The 16,441-nt window shown below is 36.9% G+C and overlaps 1 protein-coding gene across 6 annotated transcripts in view; it reads right to left on the bottom strand.

The window, feature by feature from the left end:
• Positions 1-16,441, bottom strand: part of gabra1 (gamma-aminobutyric acid type A receptor subunit alpha1) — a 47,077-nt gene that overhangs the window by 9,474 nt on the left and 21,162 nt on the right. For all 6 annotated transcript variants that reach the window (XM_086309224.1, XM_086309221.1, XM_086309220.1 and 3 more), the window contains 2 exons: positions 14,956-15,099; positions 11,045-11,197 (listed from right to left, as the gene is read on the bottom strand). In XM_086309224.1, coding sequence (XP_086165350.1) covers positions 11,045-11,197; positions 14,956-15,099 — 297 coding nt within the window. The remainder of the gene's footprint in view (positions 1-11,044; positions 11,198-14,955; positions 15,100-16,441) is intronic.

The raw sequence follows: 16,441 nt of genomic DNA on the forward strand, positions 1-16,441 counted from the left end.
ATTGTACCAGTGTGCAAAACTCTGTTGTAGTGTGTGTGTTTTTGAGGGCTTGTGTTTGATGTCTGAGGGCAAAGTTTGGTTTTTCAGCAGGAGTGAATAGTTTTGGGTGTAGAGCTTCATTTTGACCTGGAAATAGGATGTTTGGGAAATTGAGTGAGATGTTATGGATTTGTGTTTACTGTTGTGAGGATATGAGGCGTAGTTTCAAGAAATGTTTTTTAGCAATCGAGAAAAACTGTAATACTGAGTTAAACATCTTTCTAAAACAAGCTTATAAAGCTGACTAAAACTATCATTTACCGTAATCCAATTATATACTGCACACTGCTCTTATTCATGTGTCCACCATCTCCAAGAAGCAAAAGCAGCTGTACTGAGATTAAAAGTTACGGTTTCCCTTTATAATTCTGAATTCTTTTTTTTTTTGCTTCCTCCTCATTCGTGGTGAAGTGTTAAGTGATGATTCACAGACTCCCTGTCCTCCCACTCTCTTTTCACAAGCCTTTACCATTGCTGACTGGGTGCTGTGACATGGACCATAAAGAATGATTATTATGTTATCATTACTCATAGCCAAATAAACGACTGGTCCTCAGCCATGAGCAAACAATGCACCTTAAATGGGTTTGCTGCATCTGCATACTAGGAACACAACGTGCATGGTCATACATTTTTTGTGCTTATTATGTCTCTAAGGGGAATAACAACTAAGTAGGTCAAAGTTATTTATTGTACTGCTTCTCGTGGATGGCATAATTGCACTTGGCATAAGCACAAGCTGAACAAACAAACAAAAACAAACAAAAACAAAAACAAATGACAGCTTCAGATGAAAACGGCTATATTCAATTCCTGTTTGGTATAAGGATAAAACACAGCCACCCACACAAGTGATGCTCACAGATGAAGAGTGGCTACATGAAGACTAAATGCTGCTACAGTTAGATACATGCTATGAAAACGAGGGCTAGAAAAGCACATTTTATGCCTTGTTAAGAGTATTAATGCAGATATTTAGGAATCTATGTGTGACCATGTTCTGCACTGTACCAGATGCTAAGCAGGCTATGCACTGAATGATGGCTAAGGGAATGCACGGCAAATGGTGCTGTGAAGACCAAATTTTCCATTGGCTCTGGCTGCTCAGAATTTCTTCTCCACTGACCTCCCTCACCATGTGTGCCACAACTGCATTACATTAATATTTGCCTTCACTCTCCCATAGTTTGTTTTGTCCTTGTCTCTCTATGCTCTCGTTTTTTCTTTTCACTTTGCCTTTACCCTCCAACTGGTCGCAGCAGATGGCTGCCCCTCCCCGAACTTCGTTCTGCGGGAGGTTTCTTCATGTTAGAAAGGAGTTCATCCTTCCTCCTGTCAACAAGTGCTTGCTCAAAGGGGATTGTCTTTACTTTAGAACAACATGTGTGCTGAGGGCTGTTGTCTTGCTTCTCTCTGTTAATGCTTTTTGCAGATGTGGTCTATTTTCTTTTAGAATTTGCTGGTAAAATTCAACATGCTTTAGTCCATGAATGGTGATAAATCTTTGTGGCTAAACAAAACCCTTTTCATTTAAACCAGCAAGTTTTATTTTGGTCTCATCAATCGGTTTTACTTTCTTTAGGAAACTGCAGATGGGCAGCACTTTTCATTTTTGGAGGACTGTGGCTTTGTCATTGTGCTCTTTTGATGGTGGGGTGATAAACATTAGTCACTGTGAAAGAAACCTTTAGTTGCTTAGAAGCTACCCTGGGTTCCTTTGTGCCATCCCAAACTTTTGTCTACTTTGCTTTTGTAGGAAACTTTGTTAGTTGACCTTTCCTGAGATAGAAAACAATGCTCTTAAATGTCCTCGATTTATACACAGTCTGACTCATTTAGCATTCCAAACCCTTTAACATGGTTTAATACCCCTTTCCAGTCTGATGAGCAAGAACAACCTTTTCCTCAAAAATCTAATTTGTTAATGGAGTGATTTACTTCCTCAAATGTGTTCTGAGAAGCAGACTTTGGTAGTTCCTGATAAAAACAAAAAGCAAACAAAGTACACACTCACATCCATTAATGGAAAGCACCTGTATCTAATTTCCCCTTCAATTATACAATTAATCCTAGATTTTTTTTCCCTTTTCATAGATATAAAATATTGGATCATTTTTCTTAACTAACTAAAGAACAAAGGCCAAATTTACTAAGTGTGACAAATTAGCTGCCACATTTACCAATGGGAGCGGAAAGCTCTTCGAGCAATCTGATTAATATACACTAATTCATAAACTACGACAGCCAAATGATTTCATTCTATCAAAAACAATGCAAATTAGCTAACCAACTAACCAAAATAATACTGTGTAAGCACAGGTTTTTATGCAAGTGTTTCTCTTGGTCAATAGCGAGACAATCCAGAACAATGAGATGTACTATAGCCGAAGGAGGCTTTATATGATTTAAACGGTTACTCTTCTTCTGTCAGAAGGGAACTATGTGAAGGCATGTAGACTGAGACAGGCATTCTTTGGATAAAGCTTTCAACTAAGGTTACGCACAGAACCTATCCAGAGGGGGGTTATTATTACATTATTATTACATTAATACTATTATATTGTGTTATTTAATTATTGTGTTGTGTTACAATGATGTTATAATGACAAACATTATTTCCTGCCCATTCCCGACTCACATGGGTGTTAATGAAATTATTGTTTCTGTACCACGAGCATAAATGCATGCATCACTCTTGTTTATTGCATTATTTTCTTCTGTGAGAAGATTTTTTTAGAGACTGTATTACATTTTGTAACTTCCAGATATTAATCTAACACACTTCTGATCTAAGTTCTGCTAATAGCTGCATATGCAATTGTGATATGTAACAGATCTGAAATTGCAGATGTTTTCATTATATAGCAATTTCTGTGTATAAATCTTACTAAAAGCCCAAAACCATCATCTTACTATAAAAAGTAATTTGGCTACCTGGAAATGAAGACAAATCCTTGTATGTGTGCTGTACTGAGATTTTCCTCCAGTCCAGTTAAGTTCTGCTCTTTCTCATGAAAATATACAAAATATTACTGAGGAAGACAAATTTGTAGGGCTAGGCTCTAAAGATTTGGGGTTTGAGGACTCAGTGAAGAGCTACAGAGCCAAAGCTTTAGCACCACGTGCACAGCTTTGAGCCATCCACCCGCGCCAATAACAAACTCGTTCTGACAACCTCTACCCCCCTCTCATTTGAAATATATGAGCACTTCCAGAGGCAACTATCATGACTATGTCTGTTGCAAAACAAGACATTCTATTTTTCAGTATAGTGCAGTAAACTGCATACTGCAAGCTTTGGTTAATCATGTGATTCATTCAAATACTCTCCTCCCCATCCAGAAGGAGGTGAAAATTGTTAGAAAATCTGGCCCAGTGTGTAATATTTTCTTCTAATTTGTTCAATTGATTTTTTTAATGTACTTTAAGGACCTGTGTGGTACAATGTTTTAGGTCATATTTAAGTTAAAATATTCCGATTTTTCAACAGTTCACAAACTACATCCTGCATATGAAGAATATTTATTTAGAAATATACTGAATACAGCAGCAAAAATAAAAAATAAATGAATATATATATAAATATATATATATATATATATATATATATATATATATATATATATATATATATATATATATATATATTTGGGAAGAGATTGGTAGATGGAAGAAATGGGTGACAACAAAGTAGTGTCAATTTGTCAGATACTTTGTTTGCCTGTAAATCTGTTAATTTTGTGGGGGAGGATGAAGACAGCACCACTGGGTATTACACAAGCCTTCACAAAAGCACCCTGATGCTGGTATCATATATACTATGTTTGGTAAGCACCGTTGTCATGGAAACAAGTCTTCTAACTCCTCCAATGTCTTATTACCACAAGAGAAAAGAGGAGAAAGGAAAATAAAAACATTTTGCTTTTATAACATGAAATATTCCATTGATTTGAACATTAAGTGATGTTATGTTTTATTGCACACAAACTACTGCATAAACTATTTGCAGGTGTATCACTGCTGTTAATCAACTGCACACAAGTCTAAAGGTGTGTGTGTTTTTTTTTTTTTGGCTGTTTTTTTTTTGTCGGTGTGTGCATGTCAGGGACTTGACTAACATGGCCGACAAGGTGTGTTTCTTAAACTCTAGTAAGAACAATTTCCCTTTGTGCCTGTTAAGCAACAGGCCAACTTGGAATCATTTAGAGCCCTAGTATTTTGATTCATTTGAACATGTCTCCAGAGCTAGTTTTAAATGACTCTCTTTGACATGTTGTAACTAATAGACTTGAGGCTTTGAAGGCTGTTAATGAACAAAGTCACTGATCTGGAAAGTTCTAACTGGATTAATAGTGGTGTAACTCAGTTCTTGAGAGTTTCTTCCACTCAATTTAACTCAGTGTGCACAAGCACAAACTTTTTTTATATGATACAAATCTTCTAACAAGGTTTTCTGTCTTATTTATTAAATATTAACACATGTATAGAGGTTAATGGTTACTAACTTCAAAAGTATATTTTTATTTCTTTGGGAAATGCGAGCCAAAAATGTTAACTTGGTTAAACACAGGGTAGAAAAATAACAGAAAATTGATTTAAGGCTTATTAGAGTAATCAGCCTAATAGAAATTGTTGTCGGCAAAATAAATTAACTTGAACTCAAGGTCAAAACATTTTTCAGTAAGGTTCAAAGTTGATTGTTCTGTTCTATATTTAGCCCTTCACTGACAACCCTTAAATGACAGACTTCAAATAATCTGGCAAATCCTACGTGAGTAAGAAAAATATACTGTTTAGCCACCACATTGAAGCCAAGCCACAAATCTTTGTTCAGGAGTGAGCCTTCAGCAAAATGTCCCTGGTTCCAGTTAGAATGTTTTCTACAGGCAACCTGTCACACATGACATTCAAAACGCTGCAAGAGGTCAAAAGTACTTTATGAACTGAGTTATGTGTTAACTTTAAGAATATGCAAACTTTATGTGCAAGTTAAACCTTGTGTCTAACTGGCTGATTGAAAATATGACCAGCTTACTTATGCATAAACAACATCAACACTCAATTCTCGTTTCACTTGTAAAGGTCATCGAACTTTGTTTATGCTGAAGTCTTAAAAGCCTGTTATAACATGTTTCATCCTAATAATGACCTTTCTAAAATGTTTCTGGAATCTCAATAGTGTGGCAGGATGCCATCATTTAATTGTACAGATATTTTGCATGCAACCACAGGTCTGTGACATTAGAGATAAAAAGCCGACTGAGGTTAGACGAGGCCTATTACTACATTTACTACCAGCCATCTCATTACAAACCTTAAAAGGCATAATAACAAATAGCTGAAAGTAGTAAACAGATGAATTATGTGAGTAAAGAATTTGAAAATGAAAAATATGAAATGCATTGGTTTAAAATTTTCCTGTTAAATTGTCATTGTGAAATCACAATTTAAATCACTATATTATATTAGGAAATATAACAAGTGGTTTTTAATTTTAACAGTTTTCTTATGCTTGTGGGAGGACAAAGATGACCAATTTGACTGCATGCTTGTGTATTAAAGAGTAAATTCATATGTTAGCTGTGTGTGGAGTTGTGTGGAGAACTTTTTTAAAAAATAATTTCCTCAAACATTCCCCAGTGCAGAGCTGTCTTTGCTGGATGTCTATCAACACCCCCGCTGTGCAGCAGCTATTTATTTATTCATGCCTTATCAATAACTGAAACCCTTGGGAAGCTACACTCACACACAATACCTTCAGCATTATTACATCACCTCTGACTGACATATAATGAAGAAATAAACGGACACATTGATGGGCAGGTGAGTTAAATAACTCTGCCAACACTATAGATATACATATGCAATAATACTAAGTGCAATAATCCTTTCTGTCATCGTTGTATTTTTACTCAGTTGTATATAGTATTTGTATTTGTATTCTATTTTTATCTTATTGTATATTTATTTTATTTTATTCTACTGTATATAGTATTTTATTTTATTCTATTCTGTACAGTTGTGTACTGTATTTATTCTTATTGTATTCTAATTTTTGCCTCATAACTTTTGCACTGTCCACTTCCTGCTGTGACAAAACAAATTTCCCACGTGTGGGACTAATAAAGGTTATCTTATCTTATCTTATCTTATAGATGTGAGATTTGTAACACACAGACAGGCAGCTTCGGAGACACATAGTGCTTACACTGTTGTTAGCTACTAATTAGAAATTGATGAGTACCCAATTTCTTCACATATCGCAAACAAACACATTTTCACACAAATGCATGAGCGCACATGTGCGAACTCCAGTATACACCACCCACTCACATACAAGGTATTATTCCCTGATGAACAGATACCTCAAACATCATCATGGGAAAACCCATAAATACCCAGCCAATCGCTCTTAAAACAGAGATGGAAGAAAGGGAGCTTATCTTCTGAGCCCTGCTGTCCCTGACAGCTTAGAGACAGAAAAATGGAGCGGGAGAGGGAGGTGGGATGTAAGAGAGAGCTCAAATCAGAGCCATCAGTGGCTGTTTCCTTTTGGTTTTCATTTGGACTAAATAAATAAATTGCCAACAGTTTTCCACTACACTGAACTAGCTATAAACTAATCAGCCTCTTAATCGGTACAGTGATAAATAAGATAACTCTACCCACTGCTGTGTTTTTAAATTGCCTATTCATCTACAGGGCAGGCTTTAGGAAAAAAGATTTAGTGCAGAAGCTGTGCTTCATAGTGACATAATGTAATTTAAACAGGGTTTTCAATGTTCAATTTGTTTTTGTTAATACTGTTTCTTTGTCAGCTGTGCACAACTGTGTGGCAACATCAACCTGATCACATCTGTAGCAATAACAAAACACAGTACTACAGTAGCTGTTTCTGAGATGAAAATGAGGAAAAACCAAGGTATAAATAAATATCTGTGGCAGGATGACTAAATAGAATTTGCATGGTTTAGTAATTTGTTCAATATTAATAGCATTATTTTTATTCCTAGATCTCTGTTCATGGATAAAGTTTACAGAGCCATATTCGGGTATAGCCGGACTGACAGAGCCACTGTGCTTACGCAATATTGCGGAGCTTTTATGTACAGTATATAAAGGTGCATTCGTTTGCATCATTACTATATTGCAAAATATTATTTTGCTTTTGAAAATGAATTTATGATAAAGATTTCATTAATGACCTAATGTGGACTTGAGTCATGCTTCTTCCTGCCTCTCACAGGGAATCTTCCAAATAATACTCCTCATAAATCTCCTTATTTACCAGAGAAGCGTGCAGCCACATTTATAATGTCTGACACAAATAGAATGACAAGGCATTAAACTCATTTAATTCCTATTAACCCACATGGATGTGGTACATTTTGCAAAAATACTTTTTGTCCATCCATCCATGAAGTTGGTATAATTGAAAATACAAAATATAGTGAGCTAGTGTGGCTCTGAATATCATTTTGGTTGATCACACGACCAATCCCCCGCCCAAAAAAGGCACTGACTATGATGAGTTTTTTTAATGGTTTCATTGTTTTTATTAGTAGTCCTAATAAGGTAAATCACTACATGTTTGCCATGAAATCAAACTCGTTCCTTATTTGAAATATTACATCAGATCTACTAAACCCAGCAATGGAAGTTTCAGTAACAGAAATAGATTAAAAATATCAGACCTACTATAAAATTTCAGTTTCTTCTAAATAATGAGGAACATTCCTGAAAGGAAGCTAAAATTACTGTATATAAAGACAAGAGATTTGGGTTTAGGTGCCACGGGTTTTCTTTCAAATCTGTGAAAGTTGTACACATCATATCAAGGTGAATTTATACATGGAGGAGACCTTCAACAAACAGGGACAGAGGTGCCCAAACACTTTTTTCCTAGTCTGCAGCAAACATCCAGAGCACCGACACATGTGATATCTCATAACCTATCACATAAAATTATTGGTGATATCACTAGATGTACATTATGCATTTCCATGTGTATGTGTGGAAAGCTATGGATGTAATTATAGTAATCAAGCATTTTTATTTTCACCATTATTGAGAGTCTTTGAAAATGAAAACAACCTAAAATGCCCATAAAATAAGTAAATAACAAGAAAAAAGGAATGAAAATGACAAAGATTTAAGGAAATGTGGGTTACTTGCAATATGTTAGACATATGTTTTGGCAGCAGATGTGATATTTAAAGTGTTTATACACTTTGGAACAACAAATCCTGTCTTATCCCTCTATGATGCCAAGTACCTTCCTAATGATGTTGTCTTTTGCATACAGTAAGCATATATACTGCACACAAGCAATAAAAAAGCCACTGTGGTGTGGCACTCATTCTACCCTACGATTATAATAGCGCAAAACATGTGTACAATGGTCTGAAAGATCATATAAATGTTTGACTTTGATGATAGTTAAAGGATTAAGATGGAAATGAAAGATATCGATTGTCTTTATAATGCTCCATTCATGATGATACTGGCATTACTAACCTCTTTCAAGAACAGGCTCATTCATCTGCTGATGCATATTAATCATATGAATGGTCATCCTAATGTGCTGGGACACTGTGTTGCTCTCTGTCATGCTCATACTACATACATGTAATCCCATGAAGCACAACCAGTATTGAGGGACACATACACACACACAGACACACACACACGCCCTAGATAGTTGATTGAATCTAATCTAGGCCATCCTCATCCCCCCCTAAACACGTGACAAGCACCTCAGGTAGCAAGCTGTGGCATACACATACACACACCCACACATACAAACACACACATACATATACACACACGAAGAAACTCACAGCTCACACAAACGGACTCCAAAACATTGCAGGGAGAGTAGAAAAACCTGCTGGAGACTGCAGAGCTGCAAATCTGGTGTCTGTATAATGATTCCGGGAAAGCTCTTTAAGTAGTGGGCCAGGGGAGACACTGACATTCATGAGAAGAAGATGAAGAGAGAAAGAGGGAGTGAAGGAGAATAAAGAAAAAAGAAGAAGAAAGTGTGGAGGGTGAGGTAACTCAAGGACATTCTGCCTGCTGCCGTGCTTTGCTGCTACAGAGCATGCTGCAGACTAGCAAGAGCTTTCCTTGTGGGCTGTATTATGTAAGACCTTAGTGTGACAGACAGATACACTCTACATACACACCATCAGACACACACAAACACACATTCACATAACAAACACACACACTCAGGCCAATGTGCACGTGTAGACTCGCATTCTCACATGCACTGATGTACACAAGCAGGCACAAACACGCAGTAGCTGTAGTCAAACATTCTAAGCACGTAAATCTAAATTCACACTGAGCTTAAAATTCTACTGCAGTTTGCCACAAGTGATTAACGCTCTTTTTGCCTTAGTAAAAAACAAAACAGAATAGAACAGTATGGATGTACTGAACAGAGACAATAAAATGTCTGGTATATCGCACGTATTTTAAAATATGTTTTTGACATAGCCATCTTAGCCTTCAGTTAAAAAAGCCTACAGGCTATTTATCAACCATCTGGCAACCACCGGTCACAAGGGGAAAACGTGTATTCCCTGGCCAGCTGGTGAGTGATTGCGGGAGGTTACTGGCTGATACTGGGTGAAGTCAGTCAGAAAAACCAATGCACTAAAACTCCTTTCAATTGCTTTGATTATAACCACATTCGGTCACCTAGAGTTTGCATGAAAGACACCAACTTGTCCGCAAACACTTGCCACTTGAAAAGGTGTGATACACACTGGAAAACTGGAACATTTTATTTCAGAGTTGCGTCTTACCACTGCAACCTACAGATTTCAAAAGACTTTTGGTTTGTGTAGCATTTTTCACAGTTTCGCTATTGCTTAGAAAGTAGTTTGCTATTGTTTTGCAGCTGTGTCAGCATCTGCCATGCAAACTGTTATCAAAGCATTCACAAAGAGGCTTTTCAGTGCAGCACTGTATACCTCATGAAGTTTTAGTAATGTCACAGCAACTGCTAGCAACTTCCAGCAATAACTCACAACCAGTCTAAGAATACCCATTTTTCCCTCGAAAACTGTGGTTACTAGATGGCCAGTTGTTGTTGTTCATGACTATAAGGTTTCCCAGCAATCCGACACCCCCCCGAAAAAGTAGCTTGCAGCTCGCCTTTTTTTACATTTCTGTTTATGCACAAACAAATGAGACACACATTTTAATTTGTGAATTTTAGAGGCTGTCTTTTTTTACAAAAACATTGAGCATAGCCAGGCTGACTCCCTCCCCCTCCATCCATTTATTTCAATTTATATATTTCTAAAATAGTGAAATAGTACTTTATGGAAAAATACTTTTTTTTCCTAAATCAGAGAATAATAAAACGAAACAAAGCAAAAAATCAAACCATCATTAAGCAACAGCTTTTTAGAAACAACTTAAACTCAAGCTTGTGTTATAAATCTGAAAAATGTTGTTCACACGCTTTTCTGTGCATGTATTGAGGCAAAAATCAAAATGCCAGATGTAGTACTGCAGAATAAAACAATATTATGTTGAGTGTGTTTTTGGACTTTCTGTTTTGTTAATTTGAATAAACAATGCAGATGGCATTACTTTATAAAATAAAGCAAAGCATTTCTTAAGCGATATATTATTGGTTTGAAGTATTCATCAATAGTAAGTATTCTTCATTAAATAAATGTGTAAATTAAAAGAAGGTATTGTAAAAAATGCAATTGAAAATAATTTCATATCAGTGTGTCTAAGAGTCATGTGTTGGCTTTAAATAGTTTTTGTTGTATTCTTTTTTATTATTGTTTTTAATATATTAATTATTGTTATTATAGATTTAAGCAATTAGTCGATTTGTTGCCTAGCTTTTGTGTGACTACCTAATGTATCATTTGATTATCTTTCAGACTTTTCAAGAGCAGTTTTGAAAACTTCTGACGATGGCCTCTAGCCAAAGATGTTTTGAAGAGAAAAAAGAAAAAAAAAAACAACTCACCAAAGACAGTCCTGGCAGGGACAGATTCTCTGTTGAGCCAGAAAGACACTTGGGAGAGGATAACTGTCATGATGCAGGGTAGGTATGTCTGGATCACAAAGTAACCAATTTTCCTCTTCAGGTGGAAGTGGGTTGTCATCACAACATATTCTCCTGTTGTTCACAGACAGAAAGCATTGAACATTTACAATCATTAAAAAAAACTTTACTTATGGATACTAGATTGAAGTACCTAGCCATGGTTTTTATCAACACAGAAAGAGCTTTTATGATGCATTTAGTTCTTTTGATATGGAGCAATGCAATTTGGTATCTCTTTAACACTAATTGCCATATTTTAAAGTAACATTGTGATGGAAACAGTGTTGTCTTTACGTTCCTTTATGTTTTCACAGAAAGCCAAGAGTATTCCCTAGGATATAAGCATAGATTCTTAGACAATTACCTGAGAGGATTGTCCTGAAGATGCAGAAATCAATTAAAAGCTGTACACAATGATTTAAGTTTTGGGAAAAAGTTATGGTTTTAGCTGTTAAATTGGGGAAATAAAAGTCTGTTTTTGGAATTATTGTGTATTTTTCACGAGCGTTAACACCACTGCTTTGGTTTACTTCTTAAGACTGAGACTGACCAGAGGTGGCCAGGCCAATCCCACGTAGTGATCTACAAATTAGGCTAGAGACATGGTTCCCATTTTGTTAGCAAATTAGCTAGCGTTGATAAGGTAGAAAATAGTTCTGGTAAAACAAATAAACAAACAAAAAACAAACAAATCACTACGAGATCGAAAAGCAATCAGTTTTAATGATAGCAAATAACAGTGAGTTGATGAGCCTGGCAGTGCATCTTACTCCTGTCTCTCTGTATCTGTCTACCCTTAGCTTCACTGAGCTAGGTTACATATGTTTCCAGGCAATATTTCCAGCCTGGAAACATCTTTTTATTTTCATTTATTTTGTTTTGTTGTCTGACAAATGTTAAAGCAAGTAAAGCTATTTGTTAAATTTCATGAAGAGCATTATTTATACACTGTGGTCATATGTACATGTACAAAATCGAGCCTAGCATTAGTTTAGCCACGCCTGACCCAACATGGAGACAAACTTATCTCAATCTCAGCAGATCAACTAATGTCATCTTTACATCAGCTTTTCCAGTTTTCCACATACAGTGGTGTGAATAAGTGTTCCTGATTTTCAGTTTTTTTGTATGTTTGTCACATTTAAATGTTTTAAATCTTCAAACTAATTTAAATATTAAACAAAGATAACACAATTAAACATACATCATAAAAATGCCGTTTTTAAATGATGATTTCATTGATTAAGTTATCCAAACCTACAGGGCCCTGTGTGAAAAAGTGATTGCCCCCCTCCCCACCCCCATTAGAGCATAGATTAACTATGGTGTATAACATGTTTGGAATTTTTGTTTCAATTTCTCAAAAAGGTTACAAAGCCATTTTTTAAGCTTTGGGATTCCAGCGAATCACAGTGAGAGCCATTATCCACATATGGCAGAAACGTGGAACAGTGGTGTACTTTGCCAGGAGTGGCAAGCCAACCAAAATTACCGCAAGAGTACAGCAAGGACTCAACCAAGAAGTCACAAAAGACCCCAGAACAACATCCAAAGAACTGCAGGACTCACTTGCCTCCGTTAAAGTTAATGTTCATGATTCCACCATAAGAAATATACAGGGCAAAAATGGCCTGCATGGCAGAGTTCCAAGACGAAAACCACTGCTGAGCAAAAGGAACATTAGAACATCATCAGCAAAACAATGATTCCAAACAGCAAGTCAAGCTCTTACTGGCTTAAGAAAAACAAAATGAAGACTTTGGAGTGACCTGAATCCGATTGAGATGCTGTGGCGTGACCTTAAAAAGGCGGTTCATGCTTGAAAACCCTCCAGTGTGGCTGAATTACAACAAATTTGCAAAGACGCTCCACAGCGCTGTAAGATACTCATTGCCAGTTTATAGCAAAAACTTGATTGCAGTTGCTATACAATCACTTTTTCACACAAGGCCATGCATGTTTTGATCCCCCCCCCCCCCCCTTAATAATAAACACCTTCATTTAGAAACTGTATTTTTGTTTACTTGTGTTATCTTTGTCTAATATTTAAATTTATTTGATGATCTGAAACAATCAAGTGTGACAAATATTAAAAAATAGGAAATCAGGAAGGGGGCAAACACTGTTTCACACCACTGTACATGAACATGGAAGGGGAATGGTGGGGAATAGTCCTCTCTACCTTTTTGCTTTGTGTTCAAGAAAAGAGCCATGGCATAAATAATGGCGGATGGAGAGAATTGTCTTGTTTTGAGAAAAGTGGTCCTGACTGGAATAAACCTGATTTTACAGAGATTATATAGTCTCTATCACTACTAGTCATCAGACACTAAAAAGGACCGTATCTCTAATACAGTTTATTCTGTATTGACAAAACTATTCAAACTTATTGATAAAGCTATTAAAATTAGAGCATGGACTTTGGACTTTATTTATTATTCTCAATTCCAGTTACTAATGTGAATGCCCCATGAACACTGGGTGTTTTCACATCTCTGGTTTTTAACTCTGCCTAAATCAGGTTCATTTTCTTCCTTGCTACAACTCATTTGGGCAGGTGGGAGCAAAGTTAATGTGCTTGGGTGTAGCCCAAAAGAACCACATCGAGGTGCTTAAAATGATGTGGTCTAGGTTTGGTAACAAAATAAACTATTTGCTCGTGGTGTGAACATGATCAGACTTTCACACCTGCAACATGATACTGTAAATGATGACTATAAAATCTCTTTTTCCGCTCAGTCGTCGGACTTCATAAACATCTTATATTATAGTACAGAGCAAGATAGTATTTTCATGTTTCTTTCAAGTAAATTTTCCTAGAATAGTTTTATCTAGCTCAGATATTTGACATTGTCATGAAAACATATTAACACTGTTGTTGTCTCATGTTAAAGTACATGGCAGTGACTAGAACACAACGCCCCCTTCCCTTTCTTGTTCCCTCTTCAGATACAGGTGAACAATAAGTTATCACAAGGTTAAGTGATGGATTTTTCTTTGTTTTTTTTTTTCTGTGAAAATAAACCACCAATTTGAAAATGCTCCAAATGAACAAACTCATCAACAAATTTGTACCAGCAAAACAAGTACAAGATTGAAATAGCTCATAGAGTCTGTCTATGTGCCATAAATGCTTTGCTGTATTTTGCCCTTCTGCTTCTGTTCAGTTTTTTTTTTCTGTTTTTGTGCTTGAGATTTATTGGCATGGTTTGTCTTGTGGGACTTAAAGTGGGCATAAGAATGCATTGATTTTGAGGTTTTCCAGAGACCCAAATAACTAAAACAAAACAAAATAATAATAATAAGATGGTATTAAGTCAATTGGGGGCCTGCTTCCAGTAAAACAAACAAAGGATGGAGGCCTGGGATTAAGCATTACTTTTTATTTCCAGCAGCTAACATCACTGCAAACAGGTCACCCATTTTATGCTGCGACTAATTTTTGCCAGTATCAATCAACCAAAATGAGGTGGATGGAAAAAAGATGTGGTGGCCAGTAGGGAAATAAGTATGTGGGACATAGTCTGTCATTTGTGAGGCTCAAAGTGATGCCACTACAGATGCCAATGCATTGATGCAGTTCTCAAAATTTGTAAATTCAGACTGTCTACACCATCCTTTGAGCATTTAGAAATAATTAACAAGAAGACCTCAAGAGGATAACAAAAGGATCTACATGGCTCTTTATGTATTGATCTTTCCCAGCAAATAAATGCCATGTGAATATTAAAATGTCTAGTAACTGAAGAAAAAATCCCTTAAAAGACATTCATTTAATTTACAACAAACCAGTTAATGAAGAGCAGACCTACAACCACAATGACACCTACCTGTGCTGGACTGGACCACACCAGAATCCACATGCTGCCCCATCAGATCATACTGGTTTAATCTGGATCCATCCTCTGCCACCACTACAGACTGGGCAGCCCCTCTAGTCCACACATACACCACCTCAGCTCTAGTGTAGGCATCTGACAAGAAACAAAAGAGTAAGAAGTTATGAATTATTGTGCTCCTGGTGTCTTGCCGTCCCTAGCTGCCTTGAACATTATATTTTTGGAGCTGCCAGGGATACCAGGTGGAAAAAAAGATAAATCTGAAGTGATGTCTTGCTCTTAATTCTTCATGTCCTACCTCATTTCATTTTGTACCATCCTGTCTTCTTGTCTGCTATTCTCCCATTTTACCACCTCAGTGCTGTCTATCATGGCTTATTTGCTATCCAAGCACATTATGCCCCTTTTTTATCCAGTGAGTTTCCACAGACCTTAGAAAACATTTTTTCCAATTATCTTTATTATATTATTATTTTTTTGTCTATGGCCTATATATATTTTATATCTTCTCACATGTGTTATAATGTGAGTTGATGTTGTGTCACATTATGTCATGACACATCATGTCATCTCTTAATTTATAAGAAAACAAGCAAACAACCTCCCATCAGGACAACATGACCTTAAACCAGACAAGTCAGTCTATTCTTCCCTCCGGCCACCCAACCTGTCAAAGCTGCAGTGTGGCTCCACCACTGCAGAGAAAAGGATGGCTCAACTGCAGACTGCAGCATAAGGAAGAGAGCTCATCACTAAAATATTTAGGGAGTGAGTTCAATTTAAAAGCAGTTAAGGCTTGGTCCTCTCAGTCACGCTGTGCAGCTGTCTGAAAAGTGGCACAGAGACGGTGTTACATTTGTCACACAGTGGAAAATTGTGTTTTTATATTTTGTTTTGGATCAGACTGTGTTGGTACAGGGTGTCGATTTTATTTGCATGATTTTATTGTAATAGTGATATTGCATGTTTGTTTATTGATATTCCTATTGCATGATTTTATCTCTATATTTATAGTGTGTGTTTAGTGTTGATTGAACAATATGTTTTTTTATTATTCCACTGTGGATTAAGCGGACAATTTTAGACACCTGTGAGGTGGGGGCGTTCCCCGAGGTGGCCTATCAGCCACCAAACTGACTTAAGGGAGATGGTAAGCGCAGAGACAAAAAAAAGAGAGAGACACACGAAAAGTGGAGAGCTGGAAAACAAAACGTGTGCAAGCCAGCATATGAACAGAAGGACCTCCGGCCTGACTGTGGGGCGCCACGAGACATTCGGCGATCGGCCAGCATAACCCGGCGATCCAGTCCCGACGGACAGAATAGCGACCGTGGGAGGCGACGCGTGAAATCCACAGTAGGGCAGGGGTACGCCTCTGCCTGCATCTGGCGGAGCTACGAGGGAGGCCGTGCGAGGAGGTGGAGAGTAGCTGGACTGCACGATTGCGCACAGTCAGGTGGAGATAGGAGCCTCCTCC

The sequence above is a fragment of the Aulonocara sp. 'chitande type north' Nkhata Bay genome, linkage group LG10 (genome assembly GCF_057382095.1).
Source record: "Aulonocara sp. 'chitande type north' Nkhata Bay isolate Kocher_YH1m ecotype deep benthic linkage group LG10, A_spYH_male_GT1.1, whole genome shotgun sequence".
Taxonomy (NCBI): domain Eukaryota; kingdom Metazoa; phylum Chordata; class Actinopteri; order Cichliformes; family Cichlidae; genus Aulonocara; species Aulonocara sp. 'chitande type north' Nkhata Bay.